The sequence below is a fragment of the Ipomoea triloba genome, chromosome 4 (assembly GCF_003576645.1).
Source record: "Ipomoea triloba cultivar NCNSP0323 chromosome 4, ASM357664v1".
Classification (NCBI taxonomy): domain Eukaryota; kingdom Viridiplantae; phylum Streptophyta; class Magnoliopsida; order Solanales; family Convolvulaceae; genus Ipomoea; species Ipomoea triloba.
Genome location: NC_044919.1, coordinates 34,262,177 through 34,280,948, shown reverse-complemented (window position 1 = coordinate 34,280,948; position 18,772 = coordinate 34,262,177). Strand labels below are relative to the sequence as shown.

At 33.3% G+C, this 18,772-nt stretch overlaps 2 protein-coding genes across 2 annotated transcripts; both read left to right on the top strand.

Moving 5' to 3' along the window:
• The first annotated feature begins 2,003 nt into the window (after positions 1-2,003).
• Positions 2,004-3,826, top strand: LOC116017616 (CEN-like protein 4). Its single transcript, XM_031258231.1, has 4 exons — positions 2,004-2,218; positions 2,635-2,696; positions 3,429-3,469; positions 3,583-3,826. Exons 1-4 carry the CDS (start codon positions 2,018-2,020, stop codon positions 3,804-3,806), a joined length of 528 nt encoding a protein of 175 aa, XP_031114091.1. The 5' UTR covers positions 2,004-2,017; the 3' UTR covers positions 3,807-3,826.
• A 9,422-nt stretch (positions 3,827-13,248) lies between these two features.
• LOC116015312 (zinc finger protein WIP3) lies at positions 13,249-15,922 on the top strand. Its single transcript, XM_031255354.1, has 2 exons — positions 13,249-13,918; positions 14,943-15,922. The coding sequence occupies exons 1-2, from the start codon at positions 13,331-13,333 to the stop codon at positions 15,399-15,401; spliced, it is 1,047 nt and encodes a 348-aa protein (XP_031111214.1). The 5' UTR covers positions 13,249-13,330; the 3' UTR covers positions 15,402-15,922.
• Positions 15,923-18,772: the final 2,850 nt, after the last annotated feature.

The following is an 18,772-nucleotide window of genomic DNA, read 5'->3' as shown; positions in this document are numbered from 1 at the left end:
ATCAATCAATTTTAATCTAAGATTGAAATTCTTAATTGTAAGTGAAAGTTGCTAAGCTGCATGATCTAGTTAGATATGCATATATACCATGAACGTGGAGCATAGGATAAGAGGGGAGCATTACGTATATGAGAGACTTTAATTGAATAATTAAGAATAATTAATTAGCACTAAGCTAGCATAATAGGAATATATGTGAAGAAAATGGCATTTAGGTTGTTGCATGCATCTATTTGTAGTAAACTCCTACTTATACCGTTACCCGTTGAAGAAAGGAATAATATAATATGGTATTATTTTGTGTAAATTAATGATACTAAAGTCCACAAATAATTTGTGGCCTTTCTTGGTGGAGAATCAATCATTTCCTTTATCCCCACACCTCTTCTAGGAAGAATACAGAATATTGTATAAGCTAGCTAGCAAGTAATTTATACTTATCTTTACCTTAAATGCTAAACTCACTTGAAGCTTAATTTTATTGATTTAATTTGAGAATGTCCATGCAGTATCTTCACATTCCTTCCTTTATTTTCCTTCTATAATATAATATATAATACAAGAAATATAATATCAATGTAGATATGGATAATAGTTAGTTTATTTAATTTATATATCATATATGCATACACATAGTGAAGGGGTTAGAAAATAAAGTGCGTAGACCAAAAATCAAATATATTATATTATATTGTATTAAATAATTTCTAAAAATCAATATAATTAATAATTAAAAATACTATTAAGTATTATGGTCTTATGGAAACACACACATATGTACACACATATATAGGGGCGCGCTCAGGTAAGAATGGATGCCCAGGAGAGGAATGAGAATCAATCACAGCTGTCATTATCAATCCGATAAAATTGTCATTTTTCCTATGTTAAGATATTCCATAAAGATTTTCATTTAATATAAATCTAATAATATTAAAGTCATTATCAAAATTATCTTTTGTTGAATTGAAATAAAAAAGTAATTTTTTTTTAAAAAAAGTCATTATTTAATACATTTATAATGGGGTGAAATCGAAATTATTAATTAATTATATATTTAGATGAGTTAGACCATGAGGTATCCTGAGGAGATCCTAATAATTGTAGGAGACACTTTTAAGCCCGTACCATACTCAGACTAATCCCCATTCGCACTGGACCGGTTCAATTAAGGGACAAAATGCTGGTCAGATTGGTTTTTTCCCAAATTCCCTTAAATATGCACTTAAGTGGTTAAGTCCGTGTATTTTATAAGACTTTTATACGGAGTATCATTCTTCCTTAATCCTTTCTAAAGAAAAAATTAATTAATTAGATATATATTCTCTAGCTTATAGGGGGGAAAAGATGAGGGCAAAACCAATATAGTCAAGAGGAAGAAAGCGCCAGGGAATAATTGTCATTTCCCTATCTTTTAGGCTTTTAACTTAAAATTTTTATATGTAAAGTGATGAATAAAATACTCTTCTCTAGTAGCTTAAATACTTAATCAAGATAAAATTTAATGCACAATTCAATAAATAATGCAAAAAATAATTTTCATTCTTAGTTTGTCCAGGCTGATTTGTCATTTTCTTTGCAACCTACCTACTCTGATACTAATTGTTGTGATCAAACTTTTACCACTATGTCAAAAGTTATACTACATGTTAGTAAACGTGTAACTTTATTTCATTATATTTATATAACACATAGCATCATGTTCTGATAGTAAAATATTGGACTTATCATATCCGACCTATAAACTAAACTAAGTATATCTTCATAGTCTATCAGGCACCCAATGCATAACTCTCCTTTATACATAGGTGCATGTAGCTAGGTTAATTAGCACTATAAATATAAGGTTTGTAGATATCTGATCTATGCAAAAGATCTTGCTTCTTGAATTCCAGAAAACAATTCTGCAGAAGAGCTAGTTTTGTTAGTGGTGTTCATTAATTCTTGAAGATCTTTTGCACAATATATATATATATATATATATATATATATATATATATTATCAAGTAATAATATAATGGCAAGAATGTCAGATTCCCTTGTGATAGGAAAAGTAGTTGGGGATGTGATAGACCGCTTCTCCCCAAGTGTTAAGATGAGTGTAATTTACAGCCCAAACAAGCATGTCTACAATGGCCATGAGTTTTTTCCATCCTCTGTCACCACTAGACCTAGGGTTGAGGTTCATGGAGGTGATATGAGATCCTTTTTCACATTGGTAGGTACTCTACTCTACTACTTTTTCTCATTCATCTCACCTAACATGATGAAAGAATAGTGAGCAAGTGGTCATGCTTACTTCCCCGGGGTCACCTATCCTGTGACTGTTGTAAATCAATCACGCTTAACCACAGAATTCTTTGGCTATTTGGTTGCTGCTATATTCTATTATAAGTAGGTAGACATTAACCATTTAACTACATCCTTTCATGGCATGTCTCGAATCGAGCAGGCTGAATTCTGACGCCCAACACAATCATATGACTTTCGACTTCTCGATCACTAGTTTCCCTCTCCCGTCTACAAGCACTTAGACGGACTTTTATTGTATTTATATAAATAAATTAATAAATAATCCTATAAGCTTTCTTGTGTTATAATTTCTTATTAAAGCTTTTGATTTTTCTTCAACAGATTATGACAGACCCTGATGTTCCTGGCCCTAGTGATCCATACCTTAGGGAGCACCTACACTGGTTTGTGCTGCAAATTAAATTAAAATTAGCCATCTTCTTATATATTAAATAGTTACATACTTATATAAGATTTTTCATTTAATTTCTCCATTAACCAGATCAAGAAATAGTCAAATCTATCACCAAACAGGTGTCTAAATATAAATTGTATGCATTATATTCGCTAAAGTTAATTTTTATGATGTTGTTATTTAATATAATGATTACAACAAATAACAACCAATTATAACACACTCCCAGATGATGGAGGAGTACTCTCATCTCATCAAACTAAGAGGCTATCGGCGTATATTATATGGAGTAGTGATACACTACATATGCATGCAACAAATTGATTCAGAATTGTCTTAGTCTAGCCAAAGTCATTTATGTAAGGAAAAAGGTCTAACTAACCGATCCCTAAAATTGATGTGGAGCGTGAGATCAAGTCAGGCCCACTTGGTGGGCCATGTGACTAGGTTGGCTCATCATTCCGGACCCAGAGAAAGGCTTTGGTGCAGGGATGGCTATTGGCTAGTAGCCCGGGACCGGCCTCGGGGGCCTCGCTCTCTATCCGGTTTGCGGACTCTTCTCGGGCCTCGGATCGTGGACTCTCCTTGAGTCATCCCGATCATCTCCTTGGGGCCCGAATTATGAGCTCCTGAACTCCCTGTCCTCATTCTTGAGTCATTTTCAATATCTCCACCAACTAATAACATCTCTCTTCCTAATGATTTCATAATATTTCTGCAGGATAGTCACAGACATTCCAGGCACAACGGATTCCTCATTTGGTATATATACATTACATGATAATTAATAATAATTTTTTTTTTTAAAAAAGAAAGTAAATGGGTTACTATATATGTGTGTACGTGATGTGTTGCATATATGTATGTATATATAGGAAGGGAAATAGTGAGCTACGAGATGCCGAGGCCAAATATTGGGATTCACAGATTTGTGTTTGTGCTTTACAAGCAGAAGAGAAGGCTGGGAATGGGAGTGAATGCACCATTGTGTCGTGACCGATTCAACACTCGCAAATTTAGCGACGACAACGACCTCGCCTCCCCTGTGGCCGCCCTTTTCTTCAATTGCCAGAGGGAAACTGCGGCCAGAAGGCGTTAATTAATTACTTCATCCATTTCCATTTCCATTTCCATTTCTAAAATAAATATGTCAAAATCCCAATCCCAATAATTAATTATGTTTATGTAGTAGGAGCATGCATGCAATGTGAGAAAGTTTGGCATAAATACATCCCCACCACTATGGACGTGTGTATACAATAATCCATGCATCATGCATGCACAAATTGTTTAATACGGATCTATTATAATGTATTATTGTCACCATTTATTTGTGGACTAATTTAGAGCGAGCAACCTCATCAGTGTGAATTTTTTTATGCGTTTTTCAAATTCATGTAGGAAAGAGGGAAGAGAAAAAGGAAAAAAATAAATAAATAAACAAAATTTTTGTGTGTGTATATGGACCATGGTCCACATAAGACAAATTATTTTGTAGAACATAACAAAAAGTATATTTTTAATATACTAAAAGTATATTATTCGTGTAATGAATGTACATTATACAAAACAATGTACTTTCAGTACTTAAATAATGTAATTTTCCTGAATATAAAGTATATTTTTAATATATTAAAAATACATTATTTGTGTACTGACACACATTATTTAATAGCATGCTCCACACCATAATGAATTGAAGTTGCCCAAAATAAGTTTTGAATACTTTTTTTTAAACACCTTTTATGCCAAAAATAGAAATTAGATATAAATTGCAAGAGTGGGCAAGCCCAATTTCCAGCCCATATTGAAAAATTTTCTTGTTTTTTTCGGCCCATAGGGAGATTGTTCTTTTTGGTTCTATCTACCACAATTTATTGTTTGCTATTTGGAGGCCAATCAATTCAGTTGCAGGAAATTCTTTGGGCATTATTGTTTGACAGTTTCAATATTCTCAAACCAAACCAAAGAATTTTTTGCTTTAAAAAAAAAAAAAAGAATGAAATTTTTAGATTTAAAAATTAAGTGGAATTGAATGTACTCCATCAAAACTAAAAATATAAACTAATAATTAGACTCTAATCTATGTTTATATATTATATATATTTAATACTCCTTTCACGTGTGTGAGTAAATTATTCTTTGATAAGCTCCAAGTAGCATGCAAACTAGGAGACTCAAATAGATGACCTAAGCTAATAGTTGCGCTTGCGCGCACACATACATATATACATATACATACATATGTGTGTGTATATATATATACACTGTATATGATGTAATATATCTCAACTAAGGGAGTGTTTGGTAAGATGGATTTGTAATTCAATTCTTACCAAACTCCCATGAAATTATAATTCCATGATTTGGTTGAAGGGAATTGCAATACCCTTCAACCATGAAATTGTAATTTCAAGGTAAATTATTATTTTGACCTTGTAATTATTATATTACTATTATACAAGAAAATTTTCATCCTTATTCACTTCTTACATTTTAATTTACAATCATCCTATTTTGACTACCAAACAATTTATTTAAATTCTCACTGTATTTTTCTCACGAAATTACAATTCCTTCCCTCTTAATTCCCTCCTAACCAAACGCCGAAAAGTTTAAACTCATAATTAAAGCCCCCATTTATATTTATTTATTATTTCATTAAGGTAGAATTAATTAAATGAAAGGGTGTTGCTTTCATGTTGAATGACCACCGTACCATGAGCTTCCTTGTCGGGACATGGTCATGTATTCATTTCGTGGACTTTAATCACCATATGTATATGTTCATTCCCTTTTCACTTTTCTTGATGTATTTCATTTTTCAATGGTTACGTTGTACATCCATATACGTGTTTGTTGTTCTACATACAGTTGTGTTTTAATTTGCAGGTCTCCACGTCGTGTTTCATGGGTACATACTTTGATATACACTGATTCATTGACAATAATGCCATTTTCTTATGTTTTTGTTTACATGCATGTTTCATTTTTTTTTTAATAACGCATATCTCTAGTTTTATTGAACTATATCATTAGTTCATGACCAGCCTTTGTACTATGAAGAAATAAATTGAGTTAATCTAAATTTAAGACTAAATAAACAATAAGTTACTGTCAAAGTGGTTGGGTCAGCCCATTAGGCCCGCCCCACCGCAGGCCTAATTTATGGCAGGTTTTTGCGGGCTGACCCGCGAACTAGGGTTCATGCAACCCTAGCCCGCTCCATGCGGGTTGGCAGGTCCTGCGATCCGGCCCATAAGTTTTTTTCTTTTTTTTTTTTTGTTTAATTCAAAAAATAAGTTAAAAATATATATGTTCGCACGCCCGCATGGGAGAACAACGTTGCATTGAATTATAATATATATATATATATATGAGAGGGTTCAGGTGAGAGCATGTTCTCATGTAAAAAGCGATGATTGATCTAATCCACCCTACTACCAAACATGCAAAATATTTTTATCAAAATCCATTACCATTACCCAATATTTGATATCCTAATTCCGATTCCCATGTGCGAACCAAACACACCCTAAATTGTATAAAACCATCAAAGTCGAAGAATAAATGAGCACAAAAAGTCATTTAAGACTAAATTGTATAAAATTACTATAGTTGAGGATTATATTGAGTATTAACTCGCGTTTAACCTTCCAAAGTATTTTTTTTAGGTATAAAATAAAATTAAAAAGAATAAGAAAAATACAGATATATGCGTGGATATACAACGAACATAGATGATGTTCAATCATGATCAATGTATAATTCATCTCTTGAAAATTGAAATTCTACACCGTGTTCGAGATTACTTTTTTACTTGTCTAATGTTAAATGATCGATCCAATTAAATAAAAGAATACATATCTGTCAAGAACGGCCAACCAAGCTACAGGCCGGCAAACATATTTCGTTCGTGTTAATACGCGGCAAAGAAGTCGTGCCCCGCGGAGGCTTGCAGACTTGTAGTGGTCAATTCAACTATAATTACGACGCCTCGCCTAAACCTTCGCCAATTTTTTTTAATGGGACAACAAGATGTCTTGAACAGATCCTAATGGTAAGAAATACCTTTAAATTCATACTATACTAAGATTAAATAAAGTATTGATTATATTAATTTTTCCATAAAGAGAGGATTCAAATTTCTGACATCTTTTAAGGAACGAGAGTGGAAGGCCACTCAGACCAACTAAACTGATTTAAATCTTCACGAATTACCACTTCAGAAAACAATAATACAACTGCAACTATGGTACATAAATTATTCTAATGATAATCCAAGTTAGTAATGATGAAAAAACTGACAAAATTTTCCATAGAAATGTATAGTTTTCCAAGTTCCGCAGAATGCAAAAAGATTGGCAGGGCCAAGTCATGAAATTGACACATCCTTCACTACAAGTCATCCCATTTGGTATTCCTTCACTGAGATATTGTCAAGAATTCTCAACTCCCAAGTCTCAAAGTTAGAAAAATATGTGGGCTATATTTACACATATCAAAAAAAAAAAAATTATAAACCAACTTTTCAATAGTCATCTATCTTTGGAGTCAAGTAGAGACTAGGTATATTTTCACTTTCAAATATTTTTTGTTGACTAGAGCATTAAAGAATTAATCTTGGTTTGACTAGCCTTTCAATTAAGATCACCAAATGTATAAGGTATATGCATTTTCTCCTCCTGTTAGTTGCATATATTGAGAGTCTAAGATGAGATAATCATTGCATCACTCTTTAATTTTATGGGACATATAGTATTTGTTACTCTTAAAACAATAATATGTATTCTTTCAAAAAAAAAACAATAATATCTATAGATAATGCATTAAAATATTTAATCTGAAACAAATTAAGCCATATTGTAAAATAATATTACCCTCGAACTTATAAAGCCTAACAAGTAGTCATGTATCAACTTTTTTTTTCAAACTCTCCAACACTAATTAATAAAGAAATTCATTCTAATTTAACATTCAGTCAACATAAGAACACCATTCCAACACAAAAGAACTAACCTACATAATAAAAATATACACACTTTTATCGTGTATAGTATGAGTTAAAACTAAAAATTGAGACTTCTAGTTTCTTTTCTTTTCTTTTTTTAAAGAGACTTATGGTTAAATAAAGGATCTTAAATGCAACCTAAAAAATTTTTTGGCTGTTAATAAAAAAAAGTAAAAATCGTAGTCACTACTTGAGGGTGTACACTGAGTAAATTCGGCCTTGTGGCTCTAAGAGGCAAAGGATCGGTAAATCATCCAAGATTACCCATAGCTGACCGGCTCAAACCAAGAAGACGTGACTTGTGAGTCGAACTTTAAACCTTATAGTTATCAAGGCAATGATCAACTTGCAACCTAACTGTTTGGAACAATTGGTAAGCGAGCTGCTAAAAGTCAAATTATATGAGTCTAATCTAAATCAAACTCAAATTAATTTCACAGAGATAAAGATATCGGGTGTTATACATGATCAACAATTTAAAAAAAAAAAAAGAAAAGATGTTAGATGCAAAATTAATAAAATGGGTATTGGCCATTGGGAAATGGCGAATTATGGAGGGTTGTTGACTACTTAGCTTGTTTGAGTGTGAAAGCGGTAGTTACTTCCACCCACATTATACTCACAAAGAACTGCGGTCTGTGCGTGTTGCATTCCAGGGGGAAGAAACAAAACAAAACAAAATAAAATAAAAAAGTGGCCGAAATTTTAGAATTTGGAAAATACGGAGTAATAATTTTTGAAGAATATAATAAATATTTATAAACTTTCTCCTCCACCAATCATTACTAAAATAACTTGACTTAGCTTAATAAGTTAATTATACATTTTTCTTCCATAATCATTACGATTTAAACTTGACTTGGTAAACCTTATATCTAACCTAACAATAAAAACAAACAACATCAAATTCTTTCATACATGTTGGATCAACAGTTGATCACAACGTCAAAAAATTAGAATGTGTAATTTTATTTTTATAAAAAACTATTATTTTTAATTTATTTTAACAATTTTAAATTTAAAAAAAAAAAAAAAAACCTTCCCTTCATCACTGGGTCGGGTGGGGTTCACGCAGATTTTGTCCTTAGAGAACTCGAAGCCAATCCAACCCTCCACGGGTTTAATTTTTTAAGACTCACCATCGATCCATCACCCATTATCACTCAAAAACTCGATTTATACGGGATTAATTTTAGTAGATATTCGCATAACGAATTGAAATTGTCATCCTTAACCCAACGGTGTTTTTTTTACTTGAAGTTTTAAAAAAATTAAAAATAAAAATAAGACACTTTTTTTTTAATAAACTAGCCCTATTACGTTGTAGTATCTGTTCATCTATACTTTCTCAACTTATTGAAACACAAAGAGTCAATACCGCCTCCACTGAGGCTCGATCTCATGATCTCCCAAAGCGTCAATACCGCCTCCTATAACCTATTGAAGCATAAATAAGACACTTATTTTTATCTATCTCGAAAATCGTGGTGGTTGGTATTGAGCAAAAGGGAATTGCACAATTTTTTTAAAAAAAAATAAATAAATAAATAAAAGGGTCAAGAATACAATAATGCCCTTTATGAATTACACGAAACTTCCAAGGCCGTTTTGTAATAATAAAAATTCTAAAAGCTTTCATCACGGGGTGTTAGTTTCTATCAAGTTGACTATGAGGGAAAAGGCAACAATTCTACCAAAAAAGCTTCTTTTTTTTTTATTTATTTTTTCTTTTTTTGAAAACTTTAGAAATCTGAATAAAACTATAGAGCATGTGAAACCTCGTCAGTGGATCGAATAGAATATGTATACTACCCTTCTTACAACCTCAGCTCATAGTAACAACCCAAATTAAAGATTGCTTTAACATTATCAAGTAATTATCTACAAACTAATTACCCCATTCCACTAGTGTTAATGATAGCAAACCCCCTTTTTCACCAAACTAGCTTTTTTCCCTTTTGGTTTTTTGGCATCAACTATTAAAAAACAAGTTAAAGGTTAATATAGGTAGGTCCAAGAAAATGGCTTTTCCATGGATAATAGAGATGAGAAAGCATTGTTGAGACAACTAGAAGCCAAACAGTACACTTCACCAAACTGGTTATGTTTTTTAGAGTCTGAAAGCTTGAAATTTTTACAAAGGGATCATCTTGGATGGGGGTCGGTGTAGGGTCGAGAATAATAATGGGAAATACGCGCAAATTAAATTATAATGCTTTCGACTGAAATTTTATTACGTTTGAATAAAGATGGACATTTCAAATTTATAAGAAGTGTTTGGTAGAATTTTAGAACAGTAAAGAAAGTTTCATAGAAAAAATCAGAATTTGTAAGAGAGGCAAAACCTAGCTCTTTAATATTTTGTTCAACATAAGATATTTATAGGAGAATGATATTCATTAGAATTCAATATTAAATTTAAAATTCAAATTGTAACTTCCAAAAAGGTAAATTAATTAGAATGGTAATTAATTAGATGTTATTAAGTTAATTCTCAAATAAATTGAACTCATTTTGGATTTTGATTTGCACGATCCCCTTCCATGCGCACACAACAAAAAGTCTCTATGTTATACAATTCAAACTCGTTAAAAAGTTAAATTATATTTATATTTTAGTGCAAACTCACATCCCTTTTTGATTTAATTTGGAACAAATTTTACTTAAAAGCTCACCCATAATCATTTTTCTCAACTCAATGGCTAAACTTTAAGAATCAATAATTTATCCTCACTCATTATCCATTTTGAGCTATAAGGACATCTCCAATGCACCAATTTGAGGGGAGAAAGGGAGGAGAACGGCTGGGGGCAGGGAGGAAGAAATAATCTTTGGAGAGAGGTTGTCTCCCTGGGCACGTAGCGCGTGTTGTCCACGCGCCACCAAATTTTTTAAAATTATTTTAATTGCTTCAAGCAGTTGAACGATTAATTTTGTTTTTATTTGTTATTCAAATTCTTTTAATTTCTAATTTTAAATTTATTTTAACAAATTTTAATTATATTAATTGTTGGTATATTTAGTATTTAAAATTTTATAGTCGATTCTAAATGTTAATTTGTTCCATGGACGATTTCAACGGCAAATTTTAATTCATGAATTTTTTTTTTTGAAGATTTATGAAATTATATTTTATAATTCAAAAAATTGTTATTTAAATTTATTTTTATTTAAAATTGAATTTGAAATTATAATTATAAAATTAAAATTATTAATTATATAAAAGTTAATTAAATAATAAGTGATATGTATGAGTCTGGAGGAGTGAGCCCACAAAAAGGAGAAAAGAGGGGAGAAAAATTGGAGATAAAATAGAGAAAGAGATTGTATGGTGATGTGAAAGAGAAAAGAATGGAAGAGTTAGTGATGCCCTAATATATCAAATTTATCTTCTCCACTATGAAAATATAAATCCACTTTGACTTTATCGGGTGTGAACTCCACTCAAAATTATACCTCAAAATATAACTTTAAATGCTAATTTAACTAATTTTTCCAACACAAATTTTGTAATATTTAGGATTTTTTTTCCTTGAGACCAATGATACAACTCATACAAGTTAGAAAGACGTTTGGTTGGCCAACTAACCCACCTGGCGTTGCTCACTCTTTTGTTATTAGAGCCGTCAGAATAGGTTTTGCCTGCTAGGCCAACCTTCCCCCGCTCTCTTTCTAGGTAGGGTGGGTTTCGGTTTTTGAGGCTCGCCAAAGAGCGGGCCTAAAAGGCCTGCCTCGTTTGGCCTCCGGGCCAAGCATTTACTCGATTAGCATTGAACATTGTAATTATTTTTTCTTGTTTAGTAAAATATTTATGAAAGTTATAAATATCTTTGCAATTTGTGGTCATTATCCCACCTTTCTACTTTTTCTATATTTATGTTTATGTACGGTTGAGATTAGTGATCTATATATATATATATATATATATATATATTTATTTATTTATAACAGTTATTAATGAAATGTCAAGCTGGCATTTTTCTCTCTCAAATTTCTCTCTTCTACTTTCTCCATATTCTCTCTGCATTTTGCTTATGCATATAATTATTGTGATCACTGCATTACCATCCCGAAAATAGGAGCAAAGTAGACCGAACTTACAATAATGAAAACTTATTGGCACGTATGCATGGATGGTCGTGAATTATATACCAATACTTGAAAGAGATCGAGAATCATGGACAGTGGCAAATGGCAATAATGTACAAATGGAAATGTTAAGAGACCGATGGACATGTGACAATGGGAGAAAAATAAAAAGCATCTTTTTAATCTCCTGAAAATCCGCATTCATGATATCTTTGTCGGTATTTTGTTTTTAAGATTAAAATCATAACAATTAATGGATTCATCGAAGTTCAATTATGCTCTTAGCAATGGGTGCAATCCTTGTGGAAGCTAGATGACATGATGAATGGGCCGTAGCTACATTACTATATAGATTGTGTGATGTAATCAATTCCTATAATAAGAACTATATATAATACGATATCAAAATTTTTGTGTCCAATAAATTAATTAATTAATTAATTAATTAATTATATGTACGTGGACATGTATGGTCTTGATGTTCTATTATTGTTTTGTTATCTTTTCAGGCCAAAAGGTTACTCCGCAATCTTATCTTTTAAAAATATTGTCCAAGTATCATTATGAGCAATTTTAGGTACATGCTAAAAAAATTGTTAATGTATTTTTTTCATATATATATATATATATATATAATCCTCCGGTAAAAAGTGAGGACTGATCTCAGTCGTCTATCAGAATTTATTAGAGGCTGAGGGTTTTAGTAAAAAAATATGGGGTCAATTTTAAAATTATTAAAAACTTTTATGAGCGGGTTTCATTTTATAATTATTGCAACCTTGAAAGTTTAGTAAGATAGATAGATGTTTAAATGTGTTAATTTATACATTTTTTTTAATACTAGTAACAAAATAACAAGCACAATTATATACATCTAAATAAAAGACAATATAGACAAGTACGGTTGAGCGGAGGCCAGTAGAGGCCAAGTGGTATCAGAGCCAAGTTGATTAACATTTAAGACTGGTTGGTAGTGGTTGGTACTCGGTGGCTAGGGATCGAATTGTTGAATTGGATATTAATGGTAAAGCTTGATTAATTAAGGAATTTTTTTTTTTGGTCCTCTTGTTTTTCTATCTATTGTATAAAAAAAAAATAGAAGTTTCCCAAATTAAAATTGATGAAATTATAAATAATATATAGAAAACTATTCTAGGATTCTCTTTTTCTTTATTTTTTTTTATTAAAAAATTAATAGTGAAACCACATTTTAATTTGCATGTCATTTTCCTTAACCCCACCCCACCACTAATTAGTATACCCTTCAATTCAATTCTCCCTTACATACCTCCCCTTTTGAGTGCAATAACTCAAGGGGAAAAGGAACAAAAAGTTCTAAAAAGGCAAATCAAACAAAATACCTATTCATAAATCAACCTTTAAGTGCAAAACTTTCCTACATAAAGTCTACATACAAACCATTTAAGTGGAGTGACTTGGACAAATTACAAGACTTGTTGTGTTTCTTCATTTTTTTTTTTTGGGTTTTTGGTTATCTCCTCTTCTCTTCTCTTCTCCCAAATATGGGTATAAGAAACTGCCATATCCAAGCAGGTCTCAATAATCTGTGTTTTCAAGCTCCAACCTTCATTGAATGGCTCAAACAGCCATCATCAATCCCCTCTTCTTCTTCTTCTCCTTCTTCTTCAATCTCACCACAACTTCTTCTTATTCATCAATCCTCTGGTAACAACAAAGACACCATGAACTTCTTGAAATTCCCAGCACTTGAAAATCCGGAAAGAGTGGCCGATAATAATCATGAAGAAACCCTCCAATGTTTGCCGCTTCTGAGCAAGCTGATGGAGGCGAAAGGCGGCGGCGTCAAGGAGGAAGAAAGGGATGAGGAGGAGGAGAAAGTGGCGGTGGGTTTGCATATAGGGCTGCCGGATTCCGGCGAGGAGGCTAAACCCTTCAACGTTTTTAAGGCGGCGGAGGATGAGAGCGTGAAGAAGAAGAGAAGGGCGGTGGTTGTTGATGGCGATAATGGATGCAACTTCAACACTGAGAGTAGGTTTTGGATCCCCACACCCACCCAGATTCTTGTTGGCCCTATGCAGTTTGCTTGTAACATTTGCAGCAAAACCTTCAATAGGTACAACAATATGCAGGTAAGTCATGATCATCAATCCATCTCTCTTAATTCCTTCAACTTCGGACGCAAGTTGTCTGGTCATTTTTGTACTAGAATTTTATTCTACCCTATACCCTATACGATCACGCACATATACCTGATTACCTATATCTGATTGCACCAGATATTGTGAGGATAAAGTGATTGCCGGGACAGAATTCGTATATCAAGTCCCAATTAATACTTTTTTTTTACTTATTACATAAATATTTTCATGTACTAATTATAAGAATTGAAATAATATAATGTTTTTTATAATTTTCTTGGTCATTTATATGTTTCCAAAGGAAAAGAATTAAGGGTTTTTTTTTTTAATAATTCCGGGTTTTGATATAAAGTTAATGAGGAAATTATATATAATCCACCTATTTTGATCAAATCATGAAGAATAATTTTGAGGCTTTATAAAGGTGTAAAGTATAAATACGTGGGGCGAGACTAATGAAATGATTGTTCATAATACTACTCATCAAGGGGACAAGATTATGATGGAATTTTGTAATTATTTCCTTTTTCCAACCAAAAAAAAGTGTAGCTTTTAATCCTAAACACAGATCTCAAATTTAAGTAATAACTCTTATTATCTTCGTTTACAATGATTTTTAAAAAAAAATTAAAATAGAAAGTTTCAAATATCACCTCTAATTCTTTGAAAAGATAATATCTTTCTCCTTTTTTTTCTCTCTTTTTTACTTTACATTTTTATGAAAGGACATAACATCAAATTCTTATCCCAAAATGTTCAAATTCCACAATGTTTAAATTATGCTAAAAGTAGCATAGATATGAGCTTGAAAGATAGATACGATCAAGTATGGACAACCTAGCTTAGACTGATTTACTTCCTTGTGCTCTTTTGCCAATTAGGGTTATAACGTGGGGTTTACCCAATGCACACATTCGAGTAATGATTGAGATTTTATCTTGTTACTATAAAAGAGATTATGATTCACGTGTTTCTTAGAGTCTGTCAAAAGTAACTGGTTGTCTTGTATGAACAGATGCATATGTGGGGACATGGTTCAGAATTCAGGAAGGGGCCAGAATCCCTGAGAGGAACACAGCCAGCAGCAATGCTAAGGCTGCCATGCTATTGCTGCTCACCAGGGTGTAAGAACAACATAAACCACCCAAGAGCCAAGCCATTGAAGGACTTCAGAACCCTGCAGACACACTACAAAAGGAAGCATGGGTCCAAGCCCTTTACCTGCAGGAAATGTGGCAAAACCTTTGCTGTCAAAGGGGATTGGAGGACCCATGAGAAGAACTGTGGCAAGCTCTGGTATTGCACCTGTGGTTCAGACTTCAAGCACAAGAGATCCCTCAAAGACCACATCAGATCCTTTGGGAAAGGCCACTCCCCTCACCCCTCCCTCGAGGGCTTCGAGGACGAAAAGGAGGAGTTCATGACCGACGAAGATGAAACTGTCTCCAAATCGGGAAATTCTTACCTACTCTAAGACCATACAGGAGTCGCACACTTTAATTTTAGAGTAAGTAAGAATTTCCTGAGGAGTGATGAATGGATTTTTAGTTTTTTGTTGGTTAAGGTTCGCCCAGGCATTTGCTCGGTAACAAAAAATTCTCGGACATTGATGATTTTCCTTTGATGGGAATTGTTGATTGGGAGTGGTTTGTTATGGAGCAAGTGCTAGGTGGTGAGCATGAATGAATATGCATATATGCATGCATGCATACTTGGTTTAATTTTGTGCAAATTAAAATAAGGGTTGTTTGTTGATTACCTAATTAAGAGTCATGAAGCTGGCAAATTTTCTTCTGTGCTAAACTTTATAATTAACAACCTAATTAACAAGCCTTTTATGATGTAATAACCCTTTTGTAATGGGGAAAATTTGTCAGCTTCATATTGCTTATTGATCATCATCATCATAGTATTGTATGGACTGTGTTGTGTTTTGTTAAGGAATATATATCAGTTACATTATTGTCAAATTAAATTAAAGTAGCTTTCATATAATTCGTTCTTTTAGTACTATTTCTATACATTATGTTATGTGCCTCACGTCTTTGAATTGAAATTGAAAGGGCTTCTGATTCTCAATCTAGTTCAAGGGTTTGGTTTTCCTCACTTCCTTCTTGTCTTTCAAACTTAGCTAGCTCATGAGGAGAGGTATGACCCTAGTTTAAACCGACATTCAGGACAACTTACTCTAGACAACTACTCCTTTTTGGATGACTTCACTCCGGACCTTATCAAAAACTAGCTAGGTAACCCTTTCTTAGGTCACCACACTCTGGGCCTCTGGCCTCTCATAGTAGAGCACCAATTGATACGGGGCTCAAGTAAAGACCCTAACTCCACCACGAAAGATAGCTCATGAATAGAGGTTTGGCCCCAACTTTAGTTTAGTACTACTTCACAATCTCTTGTGGAGTCGCTGTGGGATCATATCAATAAGCATCACTATATCTAGCAAAGGATCACAAGGAGATCAATAAATAAATCAGTCTAAGTTATTCATAACTAACCGACTTAAACTAAGAAGACCAATACACAGGCACACAGCTCTCACCAGGAGGAGTCGAACATGTAACATTTATAGTGGAGAACCTTCTCATCATAATCTTTGGGAGTAATTCTTATTAATTGTCCAATTTTTCAACAAAATGGGCACAATTATTATTAGAGCGCGTACACAACTTCAATTCACATGGTAAAAATTCCATAATGTGCAATCTATTATTCTTTGATTGAAATTTTATTTTCTAGTAGTTCACACCTTAGTGGGGGAAGTTATATGAGAAAGCCATCCAACACGGTCCAACTTTGACAGCCCTATATACAAATGGAACAATCACGCACTCTCCAATAATATATCATATTTTGTTTGTGTTTGTTTGTTTCCTATTAGCTGAACTGGATCGTACAAGACTTGTTTATCGTTTTCATATGATTGAAAGATACATAACTGGATGGACTATGGAGTGCCCTTTGGGCAAGCCAATGGGGGATTGGTTGCCTTAGCTTAAAAGTGTGAACGGAGAGAACTCCGATCCATCCTTGTATAGGAGACCTTTAATGGATTCTTTGAATCCCATGTTTGGACAACAATATGTACTGCAAGCTAAGCTAGCTAATTAAGACATGCATAATGGGGTAGAAATGTATAGGTGGGCTTGACCTAGGACCAAAAGGACATTAAAGAGCAAATTATACAATCAACAATGGTCCACCTTACATTATGATTTGTGACAATTGTTATAGGTTCTGGATTCATATTGTATTCTGAACACTGATACAAACATTCTATACATTCAGTTAACACATTATGTATCTATAGTTAACCGTTTCTTTACATGTCAACAAATAACTCGATAATTGCTGACACGTAATATGATAGCTACAGGTACAGAAACTGTCAACAGCCGGTACAGAATGTGTCAACTACAAATATAGAATCTGGGGATGGACTAGGATCTACAATGCAAGATAGACTCGGGTCCATGGTATAATTTGCCAATTTGTGAACTTTGGTCTACAATGCAAGATAGACTCTGGTCCATGGTATAATTTGCCAATTTGTGAACTTTGGTCCAAAACGATGATAGACCCTGGTCCATGGTATAATTTGCCAATTTGTGAACTTTGGTCCAAAACGATATTCAGGTCGTGTACATTTAGTTAACATATTATATATCTTTAGTTAATTGATGACTATATATTTATAAATAAATTAAAGGTACATAATATGTTAATTATAATTACATAATTTATCAGCGGCAAGTGCATAATATGTTGCTGTAATTGTAGTAGTTATAACGGGTACATAACTTTTTTAATTGCAAATATATAATATGTTAACTGTAGATACATGTTAATTTTAGTAAGTATATATGTATTAACCGAAATTACATAATCTATTTTAACCAGATTCATAATGCAAAGTCAACTGTGGTTCATAATATAACAATGGGATAAGGGTCAAATAGACCCTCAAACTATAATCAATTGTGCAATTAGGCCCTCGAATAATAAAAAGCTTCAATTAGGCCCCCGAACTTGTTATTTTGGGGCAAATAGACCCTTTAACCTATTTGTGACCTATAATTGCAGGTCATCAAAAATTCCGGCCAACTCCGGCGATCGTCCGGCGAAGTTCCGGCAAACAACACAAAACCATCCACCACCGGCGACCAGAGGTCGCCGGTGGCGTCCGGCAGCGGAGATGGTGACCAAGTTGGTCACCATCTCCGTCTACTGGAGATGGCGACCAACTGGTCGCCATTCGCAGTGACAGAGATGGCGACCAGTTGGTCGCCATCTCCGCTGCCGGACGCCACCCGTGAGGTCGCTGGTGGTGGATGGTTTTGTGTTGTTCACCGGACGATCGCCGGAGTTGGCCGGAATTTTTGGTGACCTGCAATTATAGGTCACAAATAGGTTAAAGGGTCTATTTGCCCCAAAATAACAAGTTCGAGGGCCTAATTAAAGCTTTTTATTGTTCGAGGGCCTAATTGAACAATTGATTATAGTTTGAGGGTCTATTTGACCCTTATCCCTATAACAATTGACATTCGAGAATATGAGGCTGTAAAATGCCAAAAACATTTTTTATATATAAAAAATATGTTTATGTATTTAGTTAGGGTCAAGAGAAGGCGATCCCCCACTAAGCTTTGTCGGGCAAGCAGGTCATGCCTCGAGCTATAAGTTTCCATGGCTTAAGTTGACTGGAATACATCTTTGATTCTTTGGAATATTATTCTCCATAAAATTTTTATAATGTCAAAAAAATGTGTATTGATAAAAATACAGAAAAAATCATAGTCACTACTCAAATGCGCTATAAATGAAGCACCTCTTGTG

What these genes read in the sequence shown, in the direction of transcription:
- LOC116015312 (XM_031255354.1), top strand. Translation starts at nt 13,331, where the DNA reads ATGGGTATAAGAAACTGCCATATCCAAGCAGGTCTCAATAATCTGTGT. An exon ending in ATAGGTACAACAATATGCAG is followed by an intron (nt 13,919 to 14,942) that starts GTAAGTCATGAT and finishes TTGTATGAACAG; the next exon opens with ATGCATATGTGGGGACATGG.
- LOC116017616 (XM_031258231.1), top strand. Translation starts at nt 2,018, where the DNA reads ATGGCAAGAATGTCAGATTCCCTTGTGATAGGAAAAGTAGTTGGGGAT. An exon ending in TGAGATCCTTTTTCACATTG is followed by an intron (nt 2,219 to 2,634) that starts GTAGGTACTCTA and finishes TTTCTTCAACAG; the next exon opens with ATTATGACAGACCCTGATGT. An exon ending in CTTAGGGAGCACCTACACTG is followed by an intron (nt 2,697 to 3,428) that starts GTTTGTGCTGCA and finishes ATATTTCTGCAG; the next exon opens with GATAGTCACAGACATTCCAG.